The sequence below is a fragment of the Patagioenas fasciata genome, chromosome 7 (genome assembly GCF_037038585.1).
Source record: "Patagioenas fasciata isolate bPatFas1 chromosome 7, bPatFas1.hap1, whole genome shotgun sequence".
In the NCBI taxonomy this organism is placed as follows: Eukaryota; Metazoa; Chordata; class Aves; order Columbiformes; family Columbidae; genus Patagioenas; species Patagioenas fasciata.
This window is the reverse complement of record NC_092526.1, coordinates 21,910,283-21,937,349: the sequence shown is the minus strand read 5'-3', so window position 1 is coordinate 21,937,349 and position 27,067 is coordinate 21,910,283. Positions and strand designations below refer to the sequence as shown.

The 27,067-nt window shown below is 39.4% G+C and overlaps 1 protein-coding gene across 4 annotated transcripts in view; it reads left to right on the top strand.

The window, feature by feature from the left end:
* Positions 1-13,148, top strand: part of TLK1 (tousled like kinase 1) — a 69,842-nt gene extending 56,694 nt beyond the window's left edge. For all 4 annotated transcript variants that reach the window (XM_065840817.2, XM_071811063.1, XM_071811062.1 and 1 more), the window contains 9 exons: positions 394-491; positions 3,728-3,809; positions 4,103-4,194; positions 4,281-4,370; positions 5,089-5,258; positions 6,413-6,548; positions 9,081-9,192; positions 9,483-9,590; positions 11,391-13,148. In XM_065840817.2, coding sequence (XP_065696889.1) covers positions 394-491; positions 3,728-3,809; positions 4,103-4,194; positions 4,281-4,370; positions 5,089-5,258; positions 6,413-6,548; positions 9,081-9,192; positions 9,483-9,590; positions 11,391-11,567 — 1,065 coding nt within the window. In that variant the 3' untranslated portion in view covers positions 11,568-13,148. The remainder of the gene's footprint in view (positions 1-393; positions 492-3,727; positions 3,810-4,102; positions 4,195-4,280; positions 4,371-5,088; positions 5,259-6,412; positions 6,549-9,080; positions 9,193-9,482; positions 9,591-11,390) is intronic.
* Positions 13,149-27,067: the final 13,919 nt, after the last annotated feature.

Sequence of the window (27,067 nt, the reverse complement as noted above, 5' to 3'; positions counted from 1 at the left end):
TTTGTCCATTTGTACAAAATCTATAACTGCACATATCTCAGTTTTTTCTCCTTTGTACATCAATTGCAGACCGCTTCCCAGATAATTTCTCTCCTTGGCTGAGGCACAAAACCCAGCTGCCTCTCATTTCAAATAGCATCCCTACAGTGCAGAACAAAACTGTGAACATCCCATTACCTGTGGGTTCATGGGCAGAAAGGTTCCTTGAAACAGGCATTTGTCTTATCTTTCTGAATTTTTCTGGCTTTAAGAGAAAACCAGTGCTTTCTTCTATTTCAGCGGGGTTTTGTAATGTGATGTTCCTCCATCACCACTAGTATTGATGCAAGGGTAAAAATATCCTTTTCAAATGGGAGTAAATGAGCTTTTATATTTAATTCTTTTCATGTGCAGGAGGAAGCTGAAATACAAGCAGAACTTGAACGTTTGGAAAGAGTTAGAAATCTTCACATAAGAGAACTGAAAAGAATAAATAATGAAGATAATTCACAGTAAGAGAGTGTCTTAATTTTACTTGTCTATTTTTAAAATAATGCTCTAAAATCACATTTTACCTGCAAGAGAGAGGCTCATTCATACTTCTTTTTCCTTATTTTCTTTGTTTATGTATATATTTTAGACACCAACTTCTTTAAACTACAAAAAAATAGAATTGTAATTTGGTAAACTTATTAATGCTTGTTTTGAATATGCAAGAAATAACATATATACAAAGCTTTAGTGCAGGAGAGCTAAAACTTGTTAGAACGTATTACTAGGCTAAAAAAATACTTGTAAGAGGAGCTAATGCAATTCACTTAGCTGACAATAATGCAGGAATATGGTGGGGAGGTTTGATGCAACAGCAGCAATTTTGTGATGGAATTAAAATTAATTTTGATTTTATTGCACTGTAAATTCATTCCTACTAGATACAGGTACCTAGAAGGAAAAAGGCAAAGTCTTTTGTATTATGTTCAATTTTACTCTGTACTTCAGCTTGCATGGCAATATATCATAATGTTGAATTGTTATTTAATATTAATTTTTACTAGGTAGGTTTTAAAGTAATAATTACATAACTAAAAAATAAGTCTGTTTTCCATGATGGCGAATGCAAACACTAACATCACAGTTCCACCAGCTCATGAAGCTGACACTGGTACTGGGAAGGAACCGGTTCTGCCTATCCCTGCCTCCTTCATTATGCCCTTGCCCTCTTCACTCTCACGTGCTTGCAATGGCATTTCTTTACTGACCAGATGCTGGAGATTGATCCAAGTTGAAACTAGTTCCTGTGGTTTCTTTATCTGGATTAATTTTAACCCCGGATTGATTTCCTGGTCTAGTTCTTAGCCCCAGTTGCGAAAATGCTCTTGTTGCCATGAGGAGAGAGGGCAGTGCAAGGGGAGATGGAGCAGCCAGGGTGAAGGAGCTGATGGGACTGGGCTTCTTTTCTTTCTGCGCTAGGAAATGTTCATGAAACAGTAGCCTTAAGACTTCAGGACTTTATTTTTTGCTTTCTAGACACAAGAGAATTACATATACACTAAGACTTCTAAACATTAAAGCAACAACATATGAAATTGTACTTAACTGTTTTAATGGTCCCCATACCTACCCTGTAGGAATACACAAAATTTTAGTTACCATGTGGTGATAGTGCTAATTTGTAGCTGAATTGGTGTTGTGTTTTGAATATGAAAAGTAACAGGTGTTGATGCTTACAATTCAATGGCAGGATATTTTCTTTTAAAAATAAATGTCCTACAAAAAATAAATAAGCAGTTATTTGCAGGTTAAATGATAACTTTTTTAAATCTTCACTGCTTGCATTAGAAGTTTTTTTTTGTTTTGTTTTGTTTTTTTAAGAGATCTTTAATCAAGAAGGAATAAATACCGTAGAAAAATGACAGGATTTGACTGTGTAAATGTCACATATGTGGGGCAAAGAATGTCCAAATTACAGTCCTAGTTGAAAACAGAGTTACCCAACATGGACAGCTAGAATACTGCAGCTTCACTGCTCACTTTCTGCAGTCAACGTTGACATATTTTATGGTACAGAATGAAAAGCTTTAAACTGTGTGTTCATGGTTTTGTGGGAGTTTAGACTTAAGTGTGGCCAAGCTGCAGCTTACACTCACTGACTGTATAGAAGACAGGAGCAATGGAGACGGATTTAAGTCTGTAGCCCCTACTGTCTTTCCTAACATGTCTTGGCAACTTGGCCATTTGATAAGGGAGAGGGTTCTGAAGCAAACCAGCTGTTGGGTCCTGACTTGGATCCTGTTGGGATTTCAGCTTCCAGCTGTGGTGCAAAGCTGAACCCTCTTTCTTGTTCTAGCAACCTTCACCTCTACGTCCTGCTACCCATGGATGCCCTCCCCAAGTGTCGCAAATATAAAGTAGACAGCAGACTCACCTGTTCAGGGTTCCAGCCTTGATAAGGAAGAGTAGGAAGTATTGCCCTGTTGAGAGAGGGTAGACTTGTATGTCTGTGTGTGTTTTTTACAACCGCACTGGGATAACAGGACAAATGGAGAGTGCAGGTTAGGGTTTCCTTGGCTGGGTTTAGAGCCCATGTGATGCTGGGGCTACCTGTGAGGTGCAGATTCTGAGCCACGGAGAGCCACACAGCAGCAAAAGCAGCAGTGGAGAGGGAATGTGGTAAGCCTCACATGACTGGCCCTACTAGAGGCATGCATGTAGTAGAAGGACCAATATTAATCTGAATTTGCTGAGTATGGTTTTAAAGAATTGATCTACTGTTCACGTGACATCAATCACCTAGTGATGCTAGCTCTACATTTGTTATTTCTTCTACATTGAGTACATTACTTACTGTTTATGATTTTTAAATGTCTTAAGCATTGAAATAGGTATTTTCATAGTGAGGAAAAGGAAAGTTTTATATTTAAAAGGGGCACACAATAAGCAAGAATATGCATCTTCCCTCAAATACGTGACTATCTGTGACCATACTTCCAAAATTGTAGAGAAACACGGAAGTAGGCTAGCCCTAAACCCTTTCTTAGAGTTTTTTATGGAGGATAAGTGACAACTGGCCCTATATGATGAGACAACTATACTCATGAGTATAGTTGTCTCATCATTGCACTAGAAATATGATGACTATTCACCTCCCTTCCCCTTGGTTGAATGGAAGGATGTACTTTGTCTTCTGCGTATTTCAGAAGAGAGTATGGTCCTTTTCTCTGTCCTGCAGCATCATTTTGCGTTTGGAAGGAGTGATTTCTTCTTGCTTCTGTTAGAGGACAAACAGATATTTAGTTCTTAAGTATGTTTTCTGTATATTGCTGTTTGTTATTTGTTAACTTCTTAGTGTTATATAAAATACATTTTGTTAAAAGGAGGTAGGTATTTACAACATGTTTCATGTGAAATTAGGGGAATATCCAGAAAGCTGAAGTTTGGGACTTCTCTAAAATTTGGTAAAACAAGGAGAGTGCCCTTGTATCATGTGTTTAAATTTAAGGATGCTTTTCTTATCCTTGCAAAAATAGAGAAAAATAAGAAAAAGTTTGCCAGAATTGACTGGTTTGATGATGGTGCTGTGATAGCATTCGTACCCTTAAATAGTCAACAGGTACTGAAATATTGTTCAGCATATTAGGTATTGGTAATAAAAACAAAACTCCATTTCAGAAAAAATGCTAAGAGGTTTAACTTTTAGACTCTATTCATATGCCTTAAATAGAACTAAATTTTTTTTTTTTCTTTCAAGATTTAAAGATCACCCCACGTTGAATGAACGGTATTTGTTACTCCATTTACTTGGCCGAGGTGGCTTCAGTGAAGTATACAAGGTAGAGTGTGTTGGGTCTGCTAAATCTAATGTTTGAGCCATGGACTTTTATACATGTAATTTTCAAGGGGAGGGAGGGGATCCAAATAAGCAGAAGGATTATAATAGGTATGCTCTTTCAGCACTGGTTGAGGAAACTTTGATTAACCCAGGAAGGGAGGTAGCATTACAATAGACTTATCAGTAGACTTGTGAATTAAATAACTTTTTTCCTTTTTTTTTACTTGATGTTATTTTTGTTATTTTTGTCATCTCTGGTTATAACTTTCTCATATTTGTGGGTTTCTTATTTAGGCTTTTGATCTTTATGAACAAAGATATGCTGCTGTGAAGATTCACCAGCTTAACAAAAGCTGGAGGGATGAAAAGAAAGAAAACTACCATAAGTAAATATTAATGACTTACGCTTCATATGTTAAATTGAATGGCATTTTATTGATTGTAGAACATTAATGTATCCGTCTTCTTTTAGACACGCCTGCAGAGAGTATAGAATACACAAAGAACTGGATCACCCCCGGATAGTGAAACTATATGACTACTTCTCCCTGGATACAGATACGTAAGCACATAAAATGATACGTTTTCTAGAGCTTGGCAAGGATTTTAGTGCTGTATATTAGATAAGCAGAAATGAAGAATATTTGAACAAAAATAATATGTTCTTTCTTTCAGGCAAAGCATTTAGGGTTTCCTTAAAGGGACTTAAAAATAAAAACCACTAGTTGCAGAATTTTGTCTCAGCTAAATATTGCAGGCCTTCTATAAAGCGATGAAAACAGTGTTTTGCAACACCTGACTAGTAAGCCCTGCAGGATGTCCTGAGGTTGAACAGGACATGAAGTGCTGTAATGTTTCTGAGCAGAGCAAGGGCCGCTGCAGGGCAGCTGTGGCTTAGGCAAGCTCCCATCAGGGGCATTACGAGCTTAAATGTAGCACGTGGTCTCTGGGCTGCACCTCTTTGCGTGAAATTGTGTCATATCCTAAGGGATAGTGAATATATTGAGAAACGTGCCTACATAAATAAGGGGGTTTTTGAATTAACCTCTCATCAATATGGATGCGTTTTCTCTTCTGGTGAGTATGAATGCTCTGATTGATGTCAGGTATCATAAGCTAATACTTATGGCATGTGTTCTATTAACAGTTTCATTCATATAGTTTCATATTCACACAGCTGTTCTTAAACTTGCCAGGATCAAAATGGGTTGTCATATCTCCGTTTCTGATTGTGCAGTTTGATATGTTATTTAATTTTGTCTCTCTGAATTGTAACACAGGTTTTGCACGGTGTTAGAATACTGTGAAGGCAATGACTTGGATTTCTATCTCAAGCAACATAAATTGATGTCAGAGAAGGAAGCTAGGTCCATTGTAATGCAAATAGTAAATGCACTACGGTATCTCAATGAGATCAAGCCCCCTATTATACACTATGATCTTAAACCAGGTAAGTGAGGAATGTTATGATTAAAAATGAAATTTTTTTTAATCCCTTATTTTGTTTGTTATTCATGCCTGAAAATGTCAAAATTATCATTTGTGTATCAGGCTTATTGTAAACAGCTTAAAAAGTGTGTACTTTTCTTTCTAGTTTTATTGCCAAAAACATGTCTTTTCTGTGGTAAACTTTTTGTCATAACTTTGCTACTTTGTATTATTTTGGTGTGAATTTATACCAAAAAAATCATATAGCACATAGATACATACATTAGTATTTAGCAGTATAAACAGGTAAGATCATTATTTGGCTCAGTCCTGTCTGATCACTGCAGAATGCTGATGTATAAATAATTTTTGCCTTATGTATTTCTTAGCCTGTAAAGGCTTGAAATAAGTAATCAATCACTTTCAGCATCCCGGCATAAGCATTTCAAAACAGGATTTACAGAAGTTTTCTTTACAATTAATAATGAGCATTGTCATAAATTATGTAATCTCTCTTGAATCCAGGGCCTTTGTTTCCCCACCTTGCATGAATGATGCTTGTGTTCATGTGCTTTAGTCTGCTGCACTTGCAAGCGTGGGGCTGGTAATGTAACTGTTGTGCCAGCCTGTTTATTTGCTGCTGTGTAACAAATTTTTCATACGGATTTCTCTCATATTATGGAATTGTATAGAATGTATTCTTGATCTCATCAGTTTTTGTTCTCTGAGAAACTTCAAACTATTTGTATCTCAAGAAATTATTGCACAACTTTAACACATGGAGTAAAATTCTTAGAGTTGCAGCAATGTCTTGGCATGATTTTGTGGCATATACAAGCCCTGAAACGTGTAGTGTAGGATTTTTTCTGGGCAGAAAAATACAGAACTTCATTGTAACATATACTACTATGTTTTGGTGTTTCCTCGCTACTTTTTGGTGTTTCCTGGTTGTCCAGCCAGCTCCCAGCTGAGGGAGCCATTTCAGATTATGATGATAACCTAGAGAATTCCTGAGAATGTGCTTAAATGTGTCGTGGTCAAGTTACTGTAGACTTGAGGATGTAAAGTTGTCACTTAAGACTCGTGAAGTTAGATGTTCCTAAAAATTGAACCTGGTTTTGAAAACGAAGCATTCTGTTAGCTGTTTTGTGGTAACTTTTTTTTTCCCCTGAATAGGTAATATCCTTCTTGTAGATGGAACAGCATGTGGAGAAATAAAAATTACTGATTTTGGCCTGTCCAAAATAATGGATGATGATAGCTATGGTGTGGATGGAATGGATTTAACTTCACAGGGAGCAGGAACTTACTGGTAATGCCTAGTTTAATTTTACTGTTTAGACTCCAGGACATTGTTCAGATTTCATAAATGCTCTCTTATAAAAACAATTTGGAGAGAGAGCCAGAATTAAAAATACTAACACGGATGACGAATAGAGATTTTTGTGCGGTACTTTGAATGTTGATGTTCCCAAATGTTAGAAGGATAACATAACAAGTGAGATAAGAGAGTCTGAGTGTGTGTGGTTTATTTATCAATATATATATAAATGCAGAGATGATCCCTATGATTTAGAAACATAGTTTTCCTGAAGAAGCAGGTGTTTAATCTTTGGCTGCAGGTGGTTGAAGATGTTTGACAGAGCTATGATGATTAAGTGTGGGTGCTTAGCTCTTGGAAATCTTAGAGCAGGGATTACCAGCAGGTAATGTCCTTAGGACAAAAGAGTATTTACTGTTCCATCCTAAAGGTTAATGACAGCTCAGCAGCTGTGATTTGTTTTCTGTGTGCACTTGCATGCTTGTCCAAAAACCTGAAGATTTAGAGTTGCCTACAGAACAGGAATGACAATAAGCATTTGTTGCTTACAGAAAAGCTGTTTCTAGAATTTACTCTCTAGAGATGCAGCTTCTTCATGGCACAGTAGCTCTTTGAGCCTGGGTGCACGGTAGCTGTGTCAGGGTGGGTGGAACAGAAAGCCTAGATTGGCCAAGGTATTACTTATGAATTCATTTGCTCTTTCCTCATTCTGCCTGTAGCAAGATCAGAGTCAGGAGCTGAAACCTAACTCTAAACAGAGAAGCCAGCGACATTCCCATTGGCTCTTCAACTTTTCCCGTATTTGGAAGTTGCACATAATGTTTGGGCTTCTCCTTCAGAATTTTTATAAAATAAAACACAAATACTCTTGCCTGGATGCCAAGGCACACATGCTGTGAAAAGATGATTATTCAAGTTGAAGCATTTTAGAAGTGTTAGGCTTTTGCTGCTGTTTTTAATGCTTTACCTATTTAAACACCAATTTAAATATTTGATTGTAGGAATGTATGTAAAAAAACCTGAGGCCTTTGGATTTCCTCTAAAATGCCACAGGCCCTAGTGGTGCTGTAAACTAAGACATCAAAAGAGGTCTGTGACCATTGTAGGTTCATGATGAATCTCTGTGTTTCTAATTCATGCTTTCTCTAAGCCCAAAATCTTCATTAAGGAGAGAAATCTTTTGAGTGAGTTTGAGGTGAGGGATGAGTCTGTTTAGAAACAAATGGCACACACAGTCAGCAGCATAGTCCTGGAAGGGGTTTCCTCAGTCACTGGGTCCGATAACCTACCTTTCCAGGCAGTTAGCTCACAGAATCTCTTTCGTAAACTTACAGACATTTGTGTTAAATTTTGTTAGTGTTTTGTCCCCAGTAATCTGATTTGAAGTGTGTTTCATAACCTCAGTTCTCTGATCATTAGAAACCTAATCTTGTAATTTACAGACTGTGTTTATTTGTGGCCAGTTTATACTTGTTTGTTCCTGTGCCAACACTGTCCTCTCTGAAATAGGTTGTTTCCCTTCCTAGTACTTGCTCCTTGGTGTTTTTATAGCCTTCAGTTTTTTTCCTTGAATTGTAGACTATCCACTCTTCAGATTTTCTCAGTAGCTTTCTTTGCATTTTCATCACTTTAAGCTCATTTTTCTGGAATGTTGTAATCAGAGTTGTACCTGAGTATTCCAGAAGCGATTTTATGATACTGTGCAAAATTCATATTTGTGTTGCATTCTTATATAGTTTTTCTGTTTATTTCCTTTTCCATAAATATTTCTTCAAAAATTCTTTTAAAGCCTTATATACTCTTGATGAAACAATGTCTGGTCTGTAGTTGTTTTAACGATTTTTATGCATTTTTTTAATGTTAGATACTATAGTAAGTAATACTTAATTGCCCCTCATATTGATATATATGGGAGGTTTTGTTTGTTTTTTGAAGAAGGGTCCATTTTACCAGTTCTTTGGTAATTCAGGAATGGCACAGAAACTTCCTCAACTTCCAGTTTTCTAAGTGTGGCTTCCTGCAGATTATAGGAATGAAAATAATAATCACCTTTGTCTGCCATATACACCTTTGGTTAATATCATCTTTCTTACTTAAAACTTAGGTAAAGGATTTTTAAGTTATGCCTGCATTAATTTTGATTCCAAACCAGGCCTTGCTGTAAAATACCATATACGGCTTTCTTCTTTTCTTGCTCTGATAGAAGGAGAAGGTTCATATTTAACCTAGGATCCCAACTGGGAAAAAAGAAAAAAAAAGTTACAATTACTGATTTGGGTAAAGAATGTTAGTATTGGCACTTCTGTGAAATAGACCTTCTGTTTGACTGACCAGCTATACAAAGAACAGTGATGTCAGTTAAGATGGGCGTGCAAGATGTTTGAATGTGGATCGTAAGGCAACTGTGCAGTCAAAAGATCAGAGATGTGTTCGTGAAGTGTTTATATAATCTGACGTTTGAGTAAGTTCTAGTGATGCCACATATCTACTCGCAGACACTGAGGTGCATGTTCTGTTTTCCAGGTACTTGCCTCCAGAGTGTTTTGTAGTTGGCAAAGAGCCACCAAAGATTTCTAACAAGGTTGATGTATGGTCAGTTGGAGTAATCTTTTTCCAATGCCTTTATGGTAGGAAGGTAAGGAAAACGTTGCTTGAACATCTGAGAGTTCTAGTGTAAATGTGTCTTTCCAGTAGACTGAATTATAGCCAAAGATGTGAATCTACATGGAAAATGACTTGTGTTACTTTTTGGTGGTGTGCATTAATATTGCAAGAAATGTAAAAAATTTTGACTGAAACTGTTTTATTTTACAGAATGGTATGTGGTTTATATTAACACTTGCAAAAACTTACTATAGCATAAATACTTATGAAATCAAATGGTTGGATAACTCTCATGAAGAAAATCATGTGCTTATTTTTCAGCCATTTGGCCACAATCAATCACAGCAAGATATCTTACAAGAAAATACAATACTAAAAGCCACAGAAGTTCAGTTCCCGGTCAAACCTGTTGTAAGCAATGAAGCCAAGGTAACTTCTCATACGATCTCTGAATGACGGTTACAATATTCATCATAAAGGACTCAGCCATAAAATTGCTGTTCACTTAAGAATGCTGTGGGATGTAGTAACTAAATGTATAGGAAAACAGAACAGAACCAGTATTTTGATGTTTTTATTTAAGCAAACTTATTCTGGGACTTCTCAAAATCATGTACTTCAAAGTGAGACTATAAATATATTCCAGAAATTTGCAAGTGATTTTAAAGTAGGCTGCCTCGAAAATTGTCTGCTTTGCTTTTTCCCAGAGGACCTGATGTGCCTCACTCAGGCTGTCTCACTGCAAGGTCTTGTGAAATACTTCTAACAGTAACAAGCTCTTTCTGAAAATAGTGAATTTTATTTTCTGCAGCCTTATTGGCTTGAAGAACTATTTGACTATCAAATACCTGGAGGTTATGCCTGCTAACACTCCTCCCCTTGAGAGTTCATAGGATGTGTTTATTAACTCAAAACTGAGGTTGAAATGGCATTATTAGTTAGTTTTCAGAGTGTAGCTGTCCTTTGATCATCCTCACTTTTTTGTATTTTGTGCAATGTTCTCCTTTGTGTGACAGTAATATGTCTACATTGCCACAGAAGCATGAAATATTTTACAAACATTTTAGATACAAACTGTTAACTCTGAGGATCTTGAAAACATGTCTTAACAGTTCGTTTGTTATGGAGGATTTATTGTGAAGAATGTGATTAAAATCCAAAATGATCACGAACATGTGAATATATATTAACAGATGTGCGTGATTTTAATTTTCCACCTTGTTCTTGCTGGATATGTAAATGATAGAAGTAAATTCTATCAGTATTCTTTGGAACTTGTATCATGGAGTTTTTCCTTTAATCTCTAGTTTTTAATTGGAGCAAAGAACAAACAGCTGAACAGATTTATTAAGTTCTGAATTAAGTAATGATGTACTAATCAGTTCTGTAGCAATAATAAGGATGTTCCATCATTATATGCTGAAGCCCAAGCTCTCAGGAGACCAAATGTTCTGTGTATGCTAGACGTAAGACTTGACAAAAACTTTCAGCACCAAATGATTGGCAGACATCATATGGACCTGAACATCAGACAACATAGTGTCTCAAGAACAGTCCTGAAGCTAGATGCAGATTTTTTTCTGTTGATTAGATACTTTTAAACAGGGTGGATTGAGTTTTCTTCTGGGAAAGGAGTTCTAGCTAGGTAGTGGTTTCTTAAATAGTCCATTAGATATTTAACGCCTATTGAACATGGCAGCCACCACTGTCAAATTTCATGTTTTGTTCTCTTCCCTCACGGCCCACGTGGTAATGACAGCTTTCAAAGGTCAACCAAAGCATTGAAATTCTGTCCCTGCATCTTCCATCTACTCTTCATCTGCTGCACAGCTGAATGGTTTTAGAAGCTCTGTGGAGCTCCTTTCTGCTTTTTCAATCCTGTGACATTTGCTTCTGGTGTTTACTAAGCTGTTCAGGGATAACACATGCAGAATTCTAATTGTGTGAGATGCTAAAGTTTTACTTGTAAGTGTAGTTCCTAAACGTAGAAATAAATATTTGAAGTGTGACTGTTCAAAGCCAATTAATTTGCTGACTTTTTTTTCTGCTGTGATGTTACATTTTTTCATTGGACTCAGTAGTAAAACATTACACTGCCATTTGAATTGATTTATGTAAGAACAAGAATTTGTTTAGAAACTCTTTTATCTAGGGGGACATGCATATTTACTTGAAAGCAGATGTAATTTTTTTAAAACGGTATTGTCACTTTTTACATTTCTTTTCTAGGCCTTTATCAGACGCTGTTTAGCATACCGGAAAGAGGATAGATTTGATGTCCACCAGCTGGCTAATGATACTTATCTTCTGCCTCATATGAGGAGATCAAATTCTTCAGGAAACTTGCATATGACTGGGCTAGCAGCATCCCCTACACCACCTACTTCAAGCATTATTTCATACTGAAATTTCTCCAGCTGAGGAGTGGCATGATACTTTTGTGTAGTTTCCAGATGCAGACTTGAGCTTGAAAGCATTTGAGTGTTTTTACACAGGACAAGTTTGGTAACTGTGTTTTCAGACTGAAGTTGTCCTACATAGTGTCATTCGTAGGTTTGGAATGGATCATGGGCTGTGAATAAGTGTACCCTTCTGAGAAATACCTTTAAACATTGAAGGATGACACTGCCTGTTACACACTAACAGGTCTACTGTGTTTAAGACTGAAGAAAAGGTTTTTAGTTTTTTCTGGGGAACATTGTAAATAATCTTTTTAATACTTAAAGTACATTTGGTTGATACTGGAAAGTTCTAACATGAAGGGTAGTTTTTCATTACTTAAATAAAAAAGGGTAGTGAGCAAATTTGAAAACACAGGAAGAATTCCGTGCCTGGTTATGAACTAAATAAACTGCCATCTTTCCAAGACATTGATCTTTTGAAACCAAAGTAAGGAGTGTGAGACGGTCAGAGATATGTTCTGTTTCAGATTCCTCAGATAAAATTGTAGTATTTTATTTGGCAACTCAGGCTTGTACCTCCAAAAATGTGGTGGTGTTTCACCGAATTTAGATCGGAAGGGTGTTATGGAATTCCTGGTACTTATTTCACAAATAGATTGCTAATTTTGAAATCTGCTCCATTTTCTAAAAATACTATACTTGCTGTGGTATTGAAACTTGTGAAACTTTCCAGGCTTCTGATAAAAGCAAGCAACAGTATGAAACCAAATGCAAACAGGTCATGTATAATGTTCTATGCAGGAATAATGATAAATTCCCTTCTAACTCTATTGTAAATTGTTGTACAGATGTCACATTTTCAGTTAAATTTCAGCGACTTATTCCTGTACAAATGTTTAAAGTATGGCTTTTTCTAATTGGATATTGTATTTTTTTTAAGTCTCCCTCAAGGCGCTTTTAATTGCTGCTAAATGATGTTGCTTTTACTTTTGCGAAAGAATCAAATGACCTCCTTAAGGTGCAAGTCAACTGTACGTTATAGAGAGATTAAGAGTAGGTAATTCATTAACAATCAAGGCATGTAAACCAGATCTGTGTTGGCAACATACAGTACAGTTCCTTAAGTCAGTTTACTGCGTTCTCAACCTGCAGAGCGCATTGATAATTAGATGTAGAAGTTGCTCATGGTTATTCTCTACTTCAGGAAGTTCCTATCAACAAGGAAATGTTTCTTGTGGCTTGTACAGATATTTTAAAATGTGAAACATTTTCAAACTGCCTTGTATGGTAGAAACTTATTTTTCAGAACAGTGTATCTCTCTCCCATTCTCTATTCTTTTTACTATCCCATTCTTGATGCTGAGTACCTATATGTAATTTTGTCCATGTTGCAGAAAAAGGAGGCTGTATTACCACAGGTTTTCATTTAGTATTGTACAGTTAAACTGTTGCTCTTGTTTCTGATGTTGCAAGCCATTTTGTTTTCATTGTACATAAAGAAACATTAACTGTCTCTTTAAGATGCTGCTGAAATTGTAGAGAATGTAGCCAAAACAGTAATAAACAATGACAGTTGAAATTTCAAGGGTTTTCTTGTGTGTTTTTGCATTTCAGCTGAAGGCAAATCAGCTAACCATATCACTGAGCTACGCTTAGCTATTTGAAGCAAACTCTCTTCAATTACAAACAAGAGGCCAACAATAGAATAATAAACTTAAGTAATATGGGAGGTGACGGGGGAGGGTTCCATGAAACTTAAAAACAGCTGTCGTAGATGTAACCAAAACATCGTTTCACTGAATAGACCTCACAGAAAAAACTTCAGTATTGCAGCATGTCCTTCTAGAATTCTTTAACCATGGAATAAAATTAGCTTATAGAATAAAATTAGACTCAAATAGTGACTCTTTCCATCTTATATTACACCAGAGTATTGGGACTACATCCTTTTGACCCTCTGCAGCACAAGACTGAGTGCAGGGTTCAAGGAGAACGAGCTGTCAGCTCACATTAGGTTTAATTCCTTCTTATTTTGCTTGTGTCAATATCAGAAGTTAAATTGAAGAATGTTTTGTCTAAGGAAAAGATACAGGGTTGTGTTAAATGTATTTTTATTTATCTGGAATGTATTGTGGTTACCCCTAGTAAAAGTGAAGTTTGGCAATGTATTAAAAAACTACTTAAGTAACTGGAAATTTTACAGCTGCCTAAAAATCAGATGGTTTATGCATTGCACTAATTACATATGGACTTGTTTTTTCTGTTGTTAGCATCTGGGAATAGGCTTTGTGGCTGAATACATGACATGTACTCTGAAACCTAAGCAGTCACCTTAAAGTTCTGTATAGAAATCCAGGAAAGAAAATGAGAGTCACTATCTCATCCTTTGAGTCAAAATTGCAAGAGTTTTACCTCCAATACACAGTTGTTTTTGTGTTAGCATCTTACAGTACAGTTAATGAAGGCTTTGTATCCCCATGTGGAGTCATTCTGCGGTCACAAGAAGCCGTCTTGAGTTGGTGTGTTTGGTGCCTGCTATTCAGCAGTTTGTGCTGGAGATACAAATACCCTTGAGGCCGAGTCTAGAATCCTGAATTACTGCTGAAGGAACGCTGATCCACTCCAAGGTAATTAATCCATCAGTTGTTCACTCTGTATTTCACGCACATTTTACTAATTTCATGGTTTGTCATCCATCACTAGATTTCCTAAGCTCTCTTCTTATTTAGCAGCAGGTAGACAAAAGGAATGAGGTTAAACTTCATCAGACAGTTTTTAATGAACCTTGGAAATACAGAGTGTTTCAAAAAGAGAGAAATTTCTGGTGGAAAAATGGTTAAATAAGGAAAATGCCTGCACTATTTTAAATAGTTTTATTATAATATTCTTAAAAGTTGGAAGAGCTATAGTAACACTTATTATAATATTTATTAAATTCTTACTAATATAATCATAGGAATGGAAATTGGGTCCTTCTTTTTTGAAACACCTTGTATAACACTTCTTTTACATTCATAAATGCTGTAACATTTCTGCATTTACTGGAAGATCCTAAAATACTACATTGCTATCTAGTAAATGCTACGTGTGAAATAGAAGTGGCTGTTAGAGTAAGTTCTGTCCTTTTAATTATGATTTTGGTGCTACAGGTCATTGCAACCAGAGTTAATGCTGGGCTTTGTTGTTGCTGGAAAACAGCCATGTTTTAGCACAGTTCTATTTTGTTTATATTTGTACTGAAGTTTTTCAGATTTCACTATGGGAAGTTACTCACTCTTAACTTGGTCTGTACTGGTTGATAGATGCCATTTTCATGGGGGCTCATTGAGCAAACAGCTGCGTGGCTGGAGATGTTCAGGAGCCCACGGAGCCGCCAGCCCCTCGGTGCACGGGACCTACCGAGCCACAGCCGGGGCTGCTCTGCACCTGGGACCCTGCGCAGGAGCCGGGGCTGCTCGGGGGAGCCCAAACAGGTGACTGCATAAAGTGTGGTTTAAAATAAGCAAGCTTTGGAAAGGAAAACATGCCCTGGAATTTGAAGTATCCCAGGTGCTCCTGCTCCAGCTTTGTCTTCCCCAACATGAGGAGACCACAGGTGTGAGGCAGGACTGCCAGCCCAGCCAGGCATGTCTTCCCTGGCCTGCAGCAATCCCAGCTGGGCAGGACACCAAGCATCCAGTCTGGGGGTGCAGGTCCCCAGCAGTGCTGCTGCTGCAGTTTTGCTCTGGATTTCAGCTCTGTGGGGCCTGAAGCTTCTCCTGTGACAGCAGAGGAGCTGCAGCAGCAGTGGGGGGCCCTGCGCTGGGCCCCTTGGAATGGTGAGGGATGCTGCTGGGGGCGAGGGGTCTGCCAGGAAGGGTGAGAGGGGTATCTGGAATGTTTATTTCTCTTCAAGGAGCCCCCAGGGCTTGCTGGTCTTCTCTAAAGTGTTAGATTGGAGGGAGGGAGTCTGGCCCAGTGTGGAGGCCTGGGTGGGGTGTCAGGGCAAAATTTGAAGGCAGAGTGGTAAGAGATTCTCCTGATCTCAGTGTCAAAAACAATTGAGTCTTGCAATTGCTGTTGTATTTTTTTAACATATTTATATATCAACTGCTGTGAGAGGGAGGACCTTTGTTTCACTGGTGAGGGGTGCCTGACAGCACAGACTGAAGGTGTTTTGCTGTTGTGGCCTCTGTTGTGGCCTCTTTGTCCCTGCCAGCCTGCCATGGCCATCTTCTGCCACCTCACTGAGGCCAGAGCATGGCAATCCCACAGTCCCGGTGTGATCCTGCGTTGGGCTTTGGGTAGAAATACCTCTCCAGACGCCTGGATCGTACCCAGCCTCAGGAAGCCATGGATTGAAGAGTTGAGGACTGTATTGTGTTTGTAGGAAAGACTGCAAACCTATCTAGAAGGATGATGAATAATCCAGCAATTTCATGTGTCTATGACCACAGAGTCTAACGAAATAAAGAGGTTTCCCTGAGTGGCCAACCTGCAGGCCTGGCCTTACTTATCTGCCACCTGAGGCCAGTGTGTTTCCAGATGCTCTTTCCACAAACAAAACAGGTTTTACTTGGTCCTCAATGCTTATTAGGCAAGCACCCCTGAAAAATTCTCTAGTCTCTTCCAGTACCCAAATTTGGCTCAAGTTTGCTTTGTATCCTGACAGATTTGCCCATATTATTCTTAAAGATGCCTATCAGTGGAGGCTACATTATTTATCCAAGCAGTCCTCTCCAGTATTTCCTGGCATCCTGTCTTTCTTGCTGCTTATTAAGCCTCTTATTTCCAGTCCTATGCACTATGGCGTGAAGAACAGTGCCTTGTGTAGTGCACAAGCCTTGCTTTCTGTGCAGCCTCCATGTTACATTCTGAACTTCCTGCATGGTTCTTGAGTATCCTTTGGAGTTAACGTTATCCTCTGAACAAGTGAGGTTCTTGCATTATTTATTTCAGATATTCAACTCCTGACAGAATATTAGGAAAACTCTTGCTGTTAAAGAAATTATTTTTTTTCTTTTGCTCAAAGTAATTGAGTCACTTTGCAATCTTTTCACTGTGCTATGCTTCCCAAGCCAGTAAAATTCTGTGCATAAATCAAAGGAAAATGCTTTCCCTAGAAATCTCATTTTGTATCTAGTGTCTCTAGAGCTAATCAGGTATCATTAAGAAATTACATGATGTTTGAGTTTCAGAATCCCCTCGTGCAAATCTGTGGGTATCTTCTTCTGTGCGTTATTAAAACACGCACAGGGACTTTCTGTTTAAAAAGTGCTGGAGATCAAAACCACATTTGCTGTGTCTTCAGAGGATGTGCTACCATCAGACCAGCAGGCCTGCTAGCAAAGCAAAGTGTTTTCTTGCTTTGTTTGAAAGCTGTGCCATGGTATTTAGCAGAGCACAACCCTGCAGCCCAGCGAAACAAGTGTTTCCTGGGAAGAGAATGCCATGTCCTCAGCCCCGATCTCTGAGATCAGCGCTCTTTTCTGTAATGTGGCCATTGTGCTTTCAGTGTAAAAAAACATAAGCAGTCCCTTGTCGTTGCTGTTACTCTTGGGAAACCTGTTTACACATCCACAGGGTTTTAATCAGTTTTGCATGTGGCCTGGGGTTGTGGCTTCCTGTTATTTTTAGTATTGATGCACATGGGGGTTGTGTAATTGCTCCCTTCACCAAGACTGGAAGGACAGCAGTTTCCACTACAGGACTAGCAAGGACTTAAAGGATTCAAAGTAGTATTATAAAACGTGTTCCACCATGCTCCCAGATTTCTATTTCATCTGCCCTTGGGCTGAGCATAACAGAGGAACAAGACCTGCCAAATGGTCGCATACATGGAGCTGACTTAGCAAGTAGGTGCAGCTTCTTTCCTTCTCTTAGGTTTGTCCCTCTAAATAGCCATGTGAAGAGTTATTGCACAGCTTTGTACATTTGCATAATGGAAAACTTTCTTCATGATAAAAATAATCACCATAACTAGTGCAAAAATGGTTCTTTTCAGGCTTGCAGCTGTGGCTCAGTGGCAGCTGGCAGAGCTCTCATCACCAGTTCGAGTACTGCAATACCTTCTCTGCCTGTCCTTCTTTCACAAAGCCAGGTAAGTAACATATTAATTAGCAAACTACACATGAGCACTTGCCCATAGTGAAACAGGAGCATGCTATTCCATTGGCTAAATGTCTGTTCATGTGTATTTATATGATACCATGAAATCCTCATATTGCTTGTAAGGTTACATGAGGATGTATCAGATGCCGAGCCTGATCTCATAAATAGTCTTCTTAGAGCTATCAGATGTCAGGACAGTTTTATGACTGAGCCCAAACACATTCCAACCTAACAAATTAGCATAACATTAAGGTTATTGTCCTATTACCCCATTAACAAAACACATACAGATAAAATAGGAGAATTAGTCCTCTTTTATCATGCATTAGAATTCCTGTGTTTTTAATGAACGTCATCCTTTTCCACTTACATTAATGTCTTAATGTACTGGTAAAGTGTAGTAAACCTTGTAGGTTTAATAGGTAGGTAATATCTTAAACAAAACAAGGTCCTAATGGCGAAAACTGTAAAGATTGGGTGTTTTCCTCCTTATCTCAGACACCACTGAGAAGAATTCAGCGGAATTACATTGAGACAGCTTTTCTATTTTGGGGCATGCTTTGGTTTACTCTGCTAACATCAGGTGGTAATGGGAAGGCCTCTGTTTTTTATTCAGTGAGTCACGTCATGTTTTTCTCCTTCTGGGTTTTGCAAAGGATTTTGCTAGTTTTGTGCTAAGGAGCAATTCAGACAGGGCACAGAGATCATGGAGAAAAGCCAATATGAGCCAATCCTCTTTGAAATGGAGGAAAAGCAAGCAGGAGTCAGCTAGATGATGCTCCAGACGGATGGTGTGACTGAAATGACACTTCAACTGTGTGGCTGTAGGCAACTTGCTGTTTGTCCAGAACACTTTCAGACTCAGCCACCACACACTGTGGGTGGATACAAGGTGAATCACTGTAATAGCTTGTGGCAAAGTTTTACATTGTGTTTCATATTTGGATATACAGAAAGCAAGCCCAAGGCACAGGTAGACAAGTAGTGGTGCCTGAACCATCACAACTTTATAAGCAGCACTTTGCTGCTTATAAATTGGCCTCAGCCTAAAATCAGGGAGGCGCATTAAAACCCGGCTTGCCACTGGAGATCTGCGTCAGACACGCTTACGCACAGCCCAGGGGAGAAGGAAGCAGACGCTTTCCCAGAGCCCACTAGATGGCAAAGCACAGAGCTGTGTTCAGGCTGCTGAACATCTGTTTTACCTGTCTCCATCTCACACTGGCGTGACACAGAGCCTGGGTCTGGCAATGTCAGAGCAGCGGATACTTTGGCTGAGCCATCAGGGATATTGGGCCAGGGCTTCTCTGCCTCCTGCAGGCAGAGGATTTAAATACTAATGACATTAATTTTCCTAGAAATTGGGGTTGGGTGTCACTATTTGCTAGTGTTCAGCTCTATTTGGCTTTCTATGGATTCAACAAATACTAAGAGAAAACTCTTTTACAGCTAATGTAAAACAGGGAGGAATAGCTTGTACCAAAGGGTGGAAGAAAACTTCCTGGGTTATACAATCCATCTGACTTGGAACAAGGGTCATGAAATAAGAATCAAAGCTTCTGGAGTGAAGCTTGACTTCTGTTTGAGTTCAAGGCAGTGTTGACTAGTAATGTTTGGGAAAAGGATCTGTAAAAGAAGATAACTCTAACAATTCTGAACTTTGTCTCCTCAATTTTTGTGTTAAGTCCTAGCCTGTTATTAGGAAACTTTGGACCTCTAGGTGCTCAAATAGTATAATAATGAATCTATAAAATGCATTGATTGATATCTAATAGTTTGAAGCAAGATTCACAGAATGTATTTATAATTTAAAATGACTGGAAATACTGCGATTCAGCTCTTTCTCTGCTTTGGACTTTTTCTTATTACTGCCGTTCTTGCTATTTGAAATGATACAAACACAACTCAAAAGCCTTTTAAAGTATCATTTTATAATTTTTAAGTCATACATTTCTTTGTAATAGTCACTGCTTACGATTTCTATCATGTTATTCATAGGACGTTGTGCTGACAAAGGTGGATTAATGATAGGAGGTAGTTCTAAACTAACTTAAAATGTGGTGAAAGAAATAGTGATAGCTACTACAATATAGGATCTGTAAGAGAGTTTTTAACTTAAAAAAGTGTAATGTAGTAGTTACTAATCCTAATAGCATGGTGGTTGTGTTTTAAGGCAATTAAATATCCTTTTACCATGGAAGATTTAGTTATATTTTTGACCCAAGACAAATATTTAATGTGAAAATTGTCTGAGTGCTTCACAGAAGTTGATTCCATTAGGATATGATTGTACATTAGAATTTTCTATCTTAATACTTAAAAATACTGTTTTGCACTCATTTGTATGTCTGGGGGGAAAAATGCTGTGTTATGTCACGAAAGGTGTGAGAGCTATGTTGCTTTTAGTGTTGGTCCAGGGTTTAATACCACTCAGATTTACATTCCTAGCTGGAAACGTGTGTTTTGCCATTGATGTAAGCCAATGGGAGCCCTTTGCACCCAGGGACTCCCTTGCCTCCAGACCAATGACCATTCAGCTGTGTGCCAGGTCACATCAGCTGGCAGCCCTGGGTGAAAACATGGTGCTCTTTTTGGCTGGGCAAGACCTCAGACAGGACCAAGAGCTGACCCGAGGCCCCAGGCAGCTGCTGGGAGTGGCTGTGGGCATGGGGAGCAGAGGCAGAGACACTGCTGGAAATGGCAGCCTCTCAGCTTGGGGCAGGACAGGGCTTCAGTTTCATCTCAGGCTTCCTGGCTGTGCTCCCTGGAGGAAGAGGGGCTTCCCCAGAGGCAGGCTTACCCTCACAGCTCCTGCTTTTCCTCAGGAGGAGCACCTCTCTTAGAGGGGCAATCAGCTGGCTACGCTACCAGTATTCTCAAGTTTTCATTGTATGAACATCTTGCCAGAGATTTTCTCCTTCCCTCCATGGTTGCACAAATAACTTCCTTCTCCAGACATGATCCAACAGTGTGCTGTATCCAGCTGAAACGACAGGGGGAAATTCAGACACAATGCAATAAAGCAACTGGAATTTGTTTGTCATAAACCCCACGGGCATGTTCTCATTAAAGCCACGAGTTCTATCCAGCAGTTATGTTCTTTCATGTTTGCATTACACCCCTCTAAACTGCCAGAGATTAGAGGCTGCCTTCAGTGTTGTTTGTGGGTTTCTGCTCAGTTTGACAAAGAGGAAAGTTTCAGCCAGGGCTTGGAACAAAGAGCTCTCCTCCATACAACAGATATTAATCCTGCTCTCATGGGGGGCATACTAGCTTAATTCACTGACCAAAATTGGTCTTGTTAAGAGGAGGGCAAGGGAATGATGGACAGCAAACAGCAGAGATGTTCTGCAGCAGTTAGCAAAGTCACCACTAGATGTAGAAAACATCCCTCTGTGAGTCAACACCACCTTCTGCAGGGCCCTCAGGTAGCTGGTTAGTTCAGTGTTTCTTCAGTGCCAACACACAAATACTTGATGAAGCAAATGCTTTTATGGCATGTGAGAGAGACCTAGCACACAGCCCATGCTGGTCTGTGCTGTTTGCTGAGAGATTATGAAGAAACGAAATTTCCAAGAAACAACAACGATCACAGCAGCCACCACAGTGATCTGGGTGCTACCAGTATTTAAGCCCCCAGCACCATCTCTGCATAATAATCTCTAGAGAGCAGGAGCTACAAAAACTCACCATCTTTTTTAAGCATTCCCTGACTAAACTGCTGTGGGAAGAACATGGTGTTCTAATTATCTCATGGGTGCAAAACTGATTATTTCTGCATGAATTCAAGCATTTGAAGCTCATATCTAATACTATATCTACGTTCACTCTCCTTTGGACAATCAAAGCTGAGTCTACACTGAGCATCAGATGCCTTTGCACAACGTGACTAAGCAATTACATCTGTTCCTGACAGATACGTCCTAATCCAGGATGCAAATGTAAAATGTTTTCATAAGTGCAATAAACTTGCAATTTTGAGGGCAGTAAAATTCTCACCCAATCAATAGTAGATTAATTAATAGTATTTCTGAGTCAAACAAAACCACTGATAAAGGATTAGCAGAGACTGGTGAGTGTTTTCACTCACTCTGCTTTTAAAAATGCTGATGATGTTTTGGAAATCTTTGTCTTCTTGGACAGGTCATCTTAACACCGTGAATTTCGAACCAAGTTAGGAAGGGAAAAAGGATGTTTGCTTCTCTCATCCCTGCTGAACTGCCTAATTTCCTCCTTTTAGCATTGGCTGGTGTGGAAATGGTTGTTTAAATCCAGCCTTTTTGAAACCGGAGAGATTCCCTCAATGATGTTTTGAACAGATATGTTGTATATGATCTAAAGGTAGGCTTCCTCTTGGTGAGCAGAGAACTGGCTCTGGGGCATTTTCTCCAGGAAGTAAGGGAGTGGGTCCCCTCTCTTTCCCAGCTGAACCCCTTGATAGAAGACCCAGATGTAAGGGGGCTTTCTAGATTCCTCTAGAAATCTTAAGTGATCTGCTAGTAGCTGGACTGAGTCATGTAGTTAGAAATCATATTTGTTACCAGGTTTGTAGTGGTAAACTGGTAAAGAGGTTAAAATGAACCCCAAAGAGGGTCAAGTGCTTGACCAAGACTGAGGAGAAAAGATTCAAATTCCTGCAAACTGTGATGCTTTGCATTTAGATAGACAGATAGATAAATACATAGAGATATAGATAGACAAGCAGATAGAAAGACACATACATGCTTTAATACATGCACACATGCATATTGAAAATATTCTGCCTCTGCCTTGTTAAGAGTGTAGGACCCTGTAGCAGGGACTCTCTCCATGTGTTCACACAGACCCAGCACAGGAAGCTGAGAAATCAGCTGAGACCTCTGGACCCTCACAGCAATGCAAATATCAAACAACAGCCATTGCTTAACCAACATTTTTAATTTCTAAGGAGTGAAGTCTTGGCGTCTTTATTTATGACTCAAACAGACAAGTCCTTAAAACTGTTGATCTAATAGGAGAGAGAAGTATTAGATATGGAGAGGATTACAACAGTGGAAGCAAACACTCGCCCTTGTGAATTCTTATGAACTATATTTAGAATTTAAATCCAAGCATAATTAAACAGGGCTAATGAGACAGAGGGACTTATCTTCATTTGGCGTATAATTGGTATCACTGATTTCCTCATTCATTTTTTCCTAGTTTTAAAGCCTTCTTGTTCCAGTGAGATTTGATGCTGAAAGTTACCCTGCAGAGAGAAAGTATCTGGCCTGGAGCTTAAATTCAGCTGGAAGCCTTTTAAGGGATGCAGCTTTCTTGATAGCATCAATAACTGACAGCAAAGACACCTGTGAATGTGTAGCCAACAGTTAAGCAAGGCACTCTTTTTGCAGTGTACCCTTAAAAAAAAAGCCATTTCACACAATATTACAAAGACCATAAAGATGAAGAAATTCTTGCCCCTTACTGGCAATAAAGGAAACAAAACACAGTAGGAGTTTTAATAGTTGTAGGTATATGATCCACCACTATCAGCTGAGGTTTGACTTCCTTCTCAAAATATGCTTCAACCCATCCAGGAATGTGAACTTTAACATGAACTCTTGGTGGCATTTTGTGGTGGGCACACTGCAGCAGGTTGCATGGAAGATGGTGAGGATCTTGCCCAGCCTTAGTAGCTCTGAGCCCATAACTGGAGAAGTAGTTCTGCTACATCTCTGCTCCAATAGCTGATTTTACTGCTGAGCAAAGGACAGCAGCTACCTGCAGCAGCAGGGGACCAGATATTTTTTTTACGCAGTCAAAGCCGGTAGAGAAGTGGGTGCAGTAGGCAAAGCTGAGATTATCCAAGTCTCACTTGCTTTTCAGTGGTGTCTTTGGTTGAACTCAGGCTCCCTTTTAGTGTGTACTACTGACTCAAATGAATACGAATTTTTGGAGGCTTTAATCCACATCTGTTGCTGCAAACTGCAGTAAAGTCAGCTGTTTCCTAAGAGATGGCACAATAATGACTATGACTCTGTACATTTCAGTGCTGCTACGTGTGCCAGGGTGCTTGTGCTTATCTGCTGCCAAGGGTACTCAGAGGCATCATTCACTTAAGATTTCGTTGTGCGTCACATCCTAATGGGAGTGCTTGCAGCCAGCTGAAATCTGTTCTCAGTGACTGTCCTTAGACTAAAGATTCTACAAACCCCCCTCCCTCCAAAGTGACCACCGCTAACTAAATGCCCATCCACCCATTGAGCCAAACCAGTTCAAAGAGGAGCACTACAGTGTCTGTGAGCAGGCTCTGCTGGATACGAAGAGGGTAGAGCAAGATGAATCCCACAAAACAGCAAATGTTTTCCATCATGCTCCAGTATTTCAGCACAAGATTATTTTTTGGTTGCTGAACCCAAGACTTTGCTTTGTTCTCTTCTGGGAGGCAATTAGAACACTTCCCTGCTAAGACTGTTACGCAGATTATCCTGAGACACAGGAATAATTATTACAAGCATTTGGTCTAAAGTTGCCTTTGCTCAGTTCCACTGGGCCACTCTAACTATATCACCTGCAGTAAATACTCCTGCCTCTTTTTGAAGGTGCCTCTTTTGACCACTTAGGGCTCTGTTCTAGGAGGTGAGACTTGCAGCTGTCCTTCCTCTTCATCACTGTCTAGCTGAGCTATTCAGTCAGCCCACTGGCTACTCATTCATAGTCAATAATACTTGTTTTAACTTTACGGGGAAACAGGTGATCTTAGAAGTTGTTTTGCACCCCCAAAATTATCTTCATCTGTTTATATATTAAACAGAATGGCACGTCTGCTCATGCTGCATATTCACATTAATAGTCCCAGTTTTCAAGCACTTAACACTGCCTTATTGTCGAACACCAATGAGAAATACCATTGTCAACCAGAAGAACTCAGAGCAGCGGCAAGTACAGCTGCTCCGCTTGTGAGCAGTCCAGAGCCACAAGCACTTGTCCCTTGAGACCAGCTGAAAAGGCACCCTTTTTCACAAGCAAGCTTTCTCTCTGACTGAGCTGTGAAACAGAGATCCTGACTGGCTACAGCCACGAAAAATCCCATGGCTCTTCAAGTATCAGTGACTGAAGTATTACTAAATTTGAGAAGTCTATCACTGCCTGCTGCTGCCTTAAACATAATTTCCAATTATATTCCTTTTTAACCCATCTTAACCTAACTGCTAGAGAGTCCCACTGTCAGGATAAAACAGGTGTTTTATTTCCTGCCAAAGGTGGGTGAAATAATAATCACCAACTTTGCCTCATTGGCTGCCATGTGGTCTGGAAAGATGCCATATGACCAATGCTTGGAGACTGCTGCAGACAGGAGGCTGAGGGTATTATTTGTTATTTGCCTAATCAATTTAAACACTGTCTTTCTTTCAGAAAGCACATTACTGGCCTTTACAAGGAGATATGTACAAAACTGATCAAACACCCTCCTCTAGTGAAGTGCACTTGCTGTTTAAACAGCCAATATCCCCCTTGCACGACACCCAGGGCTGGAAGCAAAGCCCTTGCACTTGAAACTGCATTGTGCTCATGAGCTGGTCTCAGCATCACAGTCAATTGTAGAGGTTGTTCAAGTTCAGCCACATGTGACAACAACAGCTTTCTATCACTCTTCATCATTTTGAAGAGTTTTCCTTGAACAGGCAACAGCAGTGAATGCGAGCGAGCTGCTTGTTGCTAACCTGCCTCTTGGAAACTGCTGCTGTGCCTTCACAGTGATGGGCTGTGGTGTCTCAGGCCAATGTCTGCGGGCACTCTTTCCCACTGGCTGACTCGTGATCCTCCCTCAGACCAGCCTGCATCTTCCATTGAAACCACAGCACCACTAGGCAGTGAATGTGGGTGCCGACATCCACTCCTTTCTCGGGAGACCCAACAAGTATTTCAAAAAAGCACAGGCACTCCTTGTGGGAGGATGGCAAATGAGGAGTCATAGGTGAGAGGTGACAGCAGGATATCTCTGCTGTGCAGAATGCCAAAGGTAGTGATTAGCAAGGAGAAAGGCAGCTGATATATGTTGTTTAGCAGATCTCTTCCAGCATCTCTTCCTGTACACCACAAGAAATCTACCGGTGTTTTTAGCCACCCTTTCTAGCCATTCTGAATGATACTACAAGGCCCTATCTAAAAATGACATGGGGAGTAAGGCAAAAAAGAGAAAAAGGGGAGGAAGGTGACATAGTAGACAAGAATCTGAGATGCCTTCAGGCCTTATCCTGAAATATTGCCTCTGTAGCAGTAGATACGGCATCAGCCACAGAGGCAGCAAGTCCTTCAGAGAGGGGGTCAGTAATGCACTTACTGAGAGATGGCGTCACATTGTAGGAGGCAGAAGTTTGTAGGCTGACAGGTAGGCTTTGCAAGGACAGGAGTCGAGGCTGAAGCAAGTACTTTTGCAAGTTGATGCGAGACTCTGGAGCAGATTATGTGTACACTGAACTCCAGCAACATGAAGCTGCCAGGTAAGGATGCACGAGCATGTTTCTGTATGAGTGACGTATGACAGTTGCCAAGGAGCGTTTGAAAAATATTTTATTCAGTTCCTCGTAGTTCTCGATATTTCACCCAAATTCCTCAAAGTCTTGCTACTCCTTTACGATGTGTACTCTTAGGCTCAAAATATTCAGAAGCACAGAGCAATCCAGAAAATGTTATTTTTGTTACTTTTTTTGTAGTTAAGAATGAAAACAGTCAAGAAGTGGGTTGGGAACAGTAAGTTCCTTTTCATTGTTAAACAGTCAGTGCCCAGAGAGCAAGTGTGGAGGTTTTGTTTGTTTGTTGTTTTTGTTTGGTTTTGCGTTGTTGTTGTTTGCATTTTGTTGTTATTGTTGGTTGAGGGGGGCTTTTCTCTGAATAGGTGCTGCTGGTAAGATGTGTAAGAAATCTGTTTCAAATGTAACCTTGAAACAAAAGGTAATTGTTTTATAAATTCAACCATTTCCAGTACCCAGCATGTTATTTGGCAATACACAGACTTCCAGTTGGTTTCTATTTTCTTAGCAGTTGTTCTCTAAAAGGATTTTACCCACGTGCTGTTTATATGTACAAAACCATCTCCTATTGTCAGACTTCTGAGACTTACTAGTGTCACTGCCTGGGACCATGCTTGTCCTGTTCCCTTTTTCGTGTGAACACAAGCTCACCTGAGGGCATAAACAGTGTTGTGAAATAGCTTCTTATATATTTTCTTACAGTGTAATCTTTTAGTATCATAGTTGATAAAACTTGACTGATGCCTAGTAACCATTAATGCTGAGCTGCTGTTTATAAAAAAAATGCAACTTTTTTTTCTGAGTTCTAGTATTTCTTAAATAAGTTGCACTATTTTTCTGAGCTAGCTTCAGTTCCCAGGTTATTTCTTTAAATTCTTTAACCACTGTCTGATGGTATGTGCCAATCCAAGTACCTGAT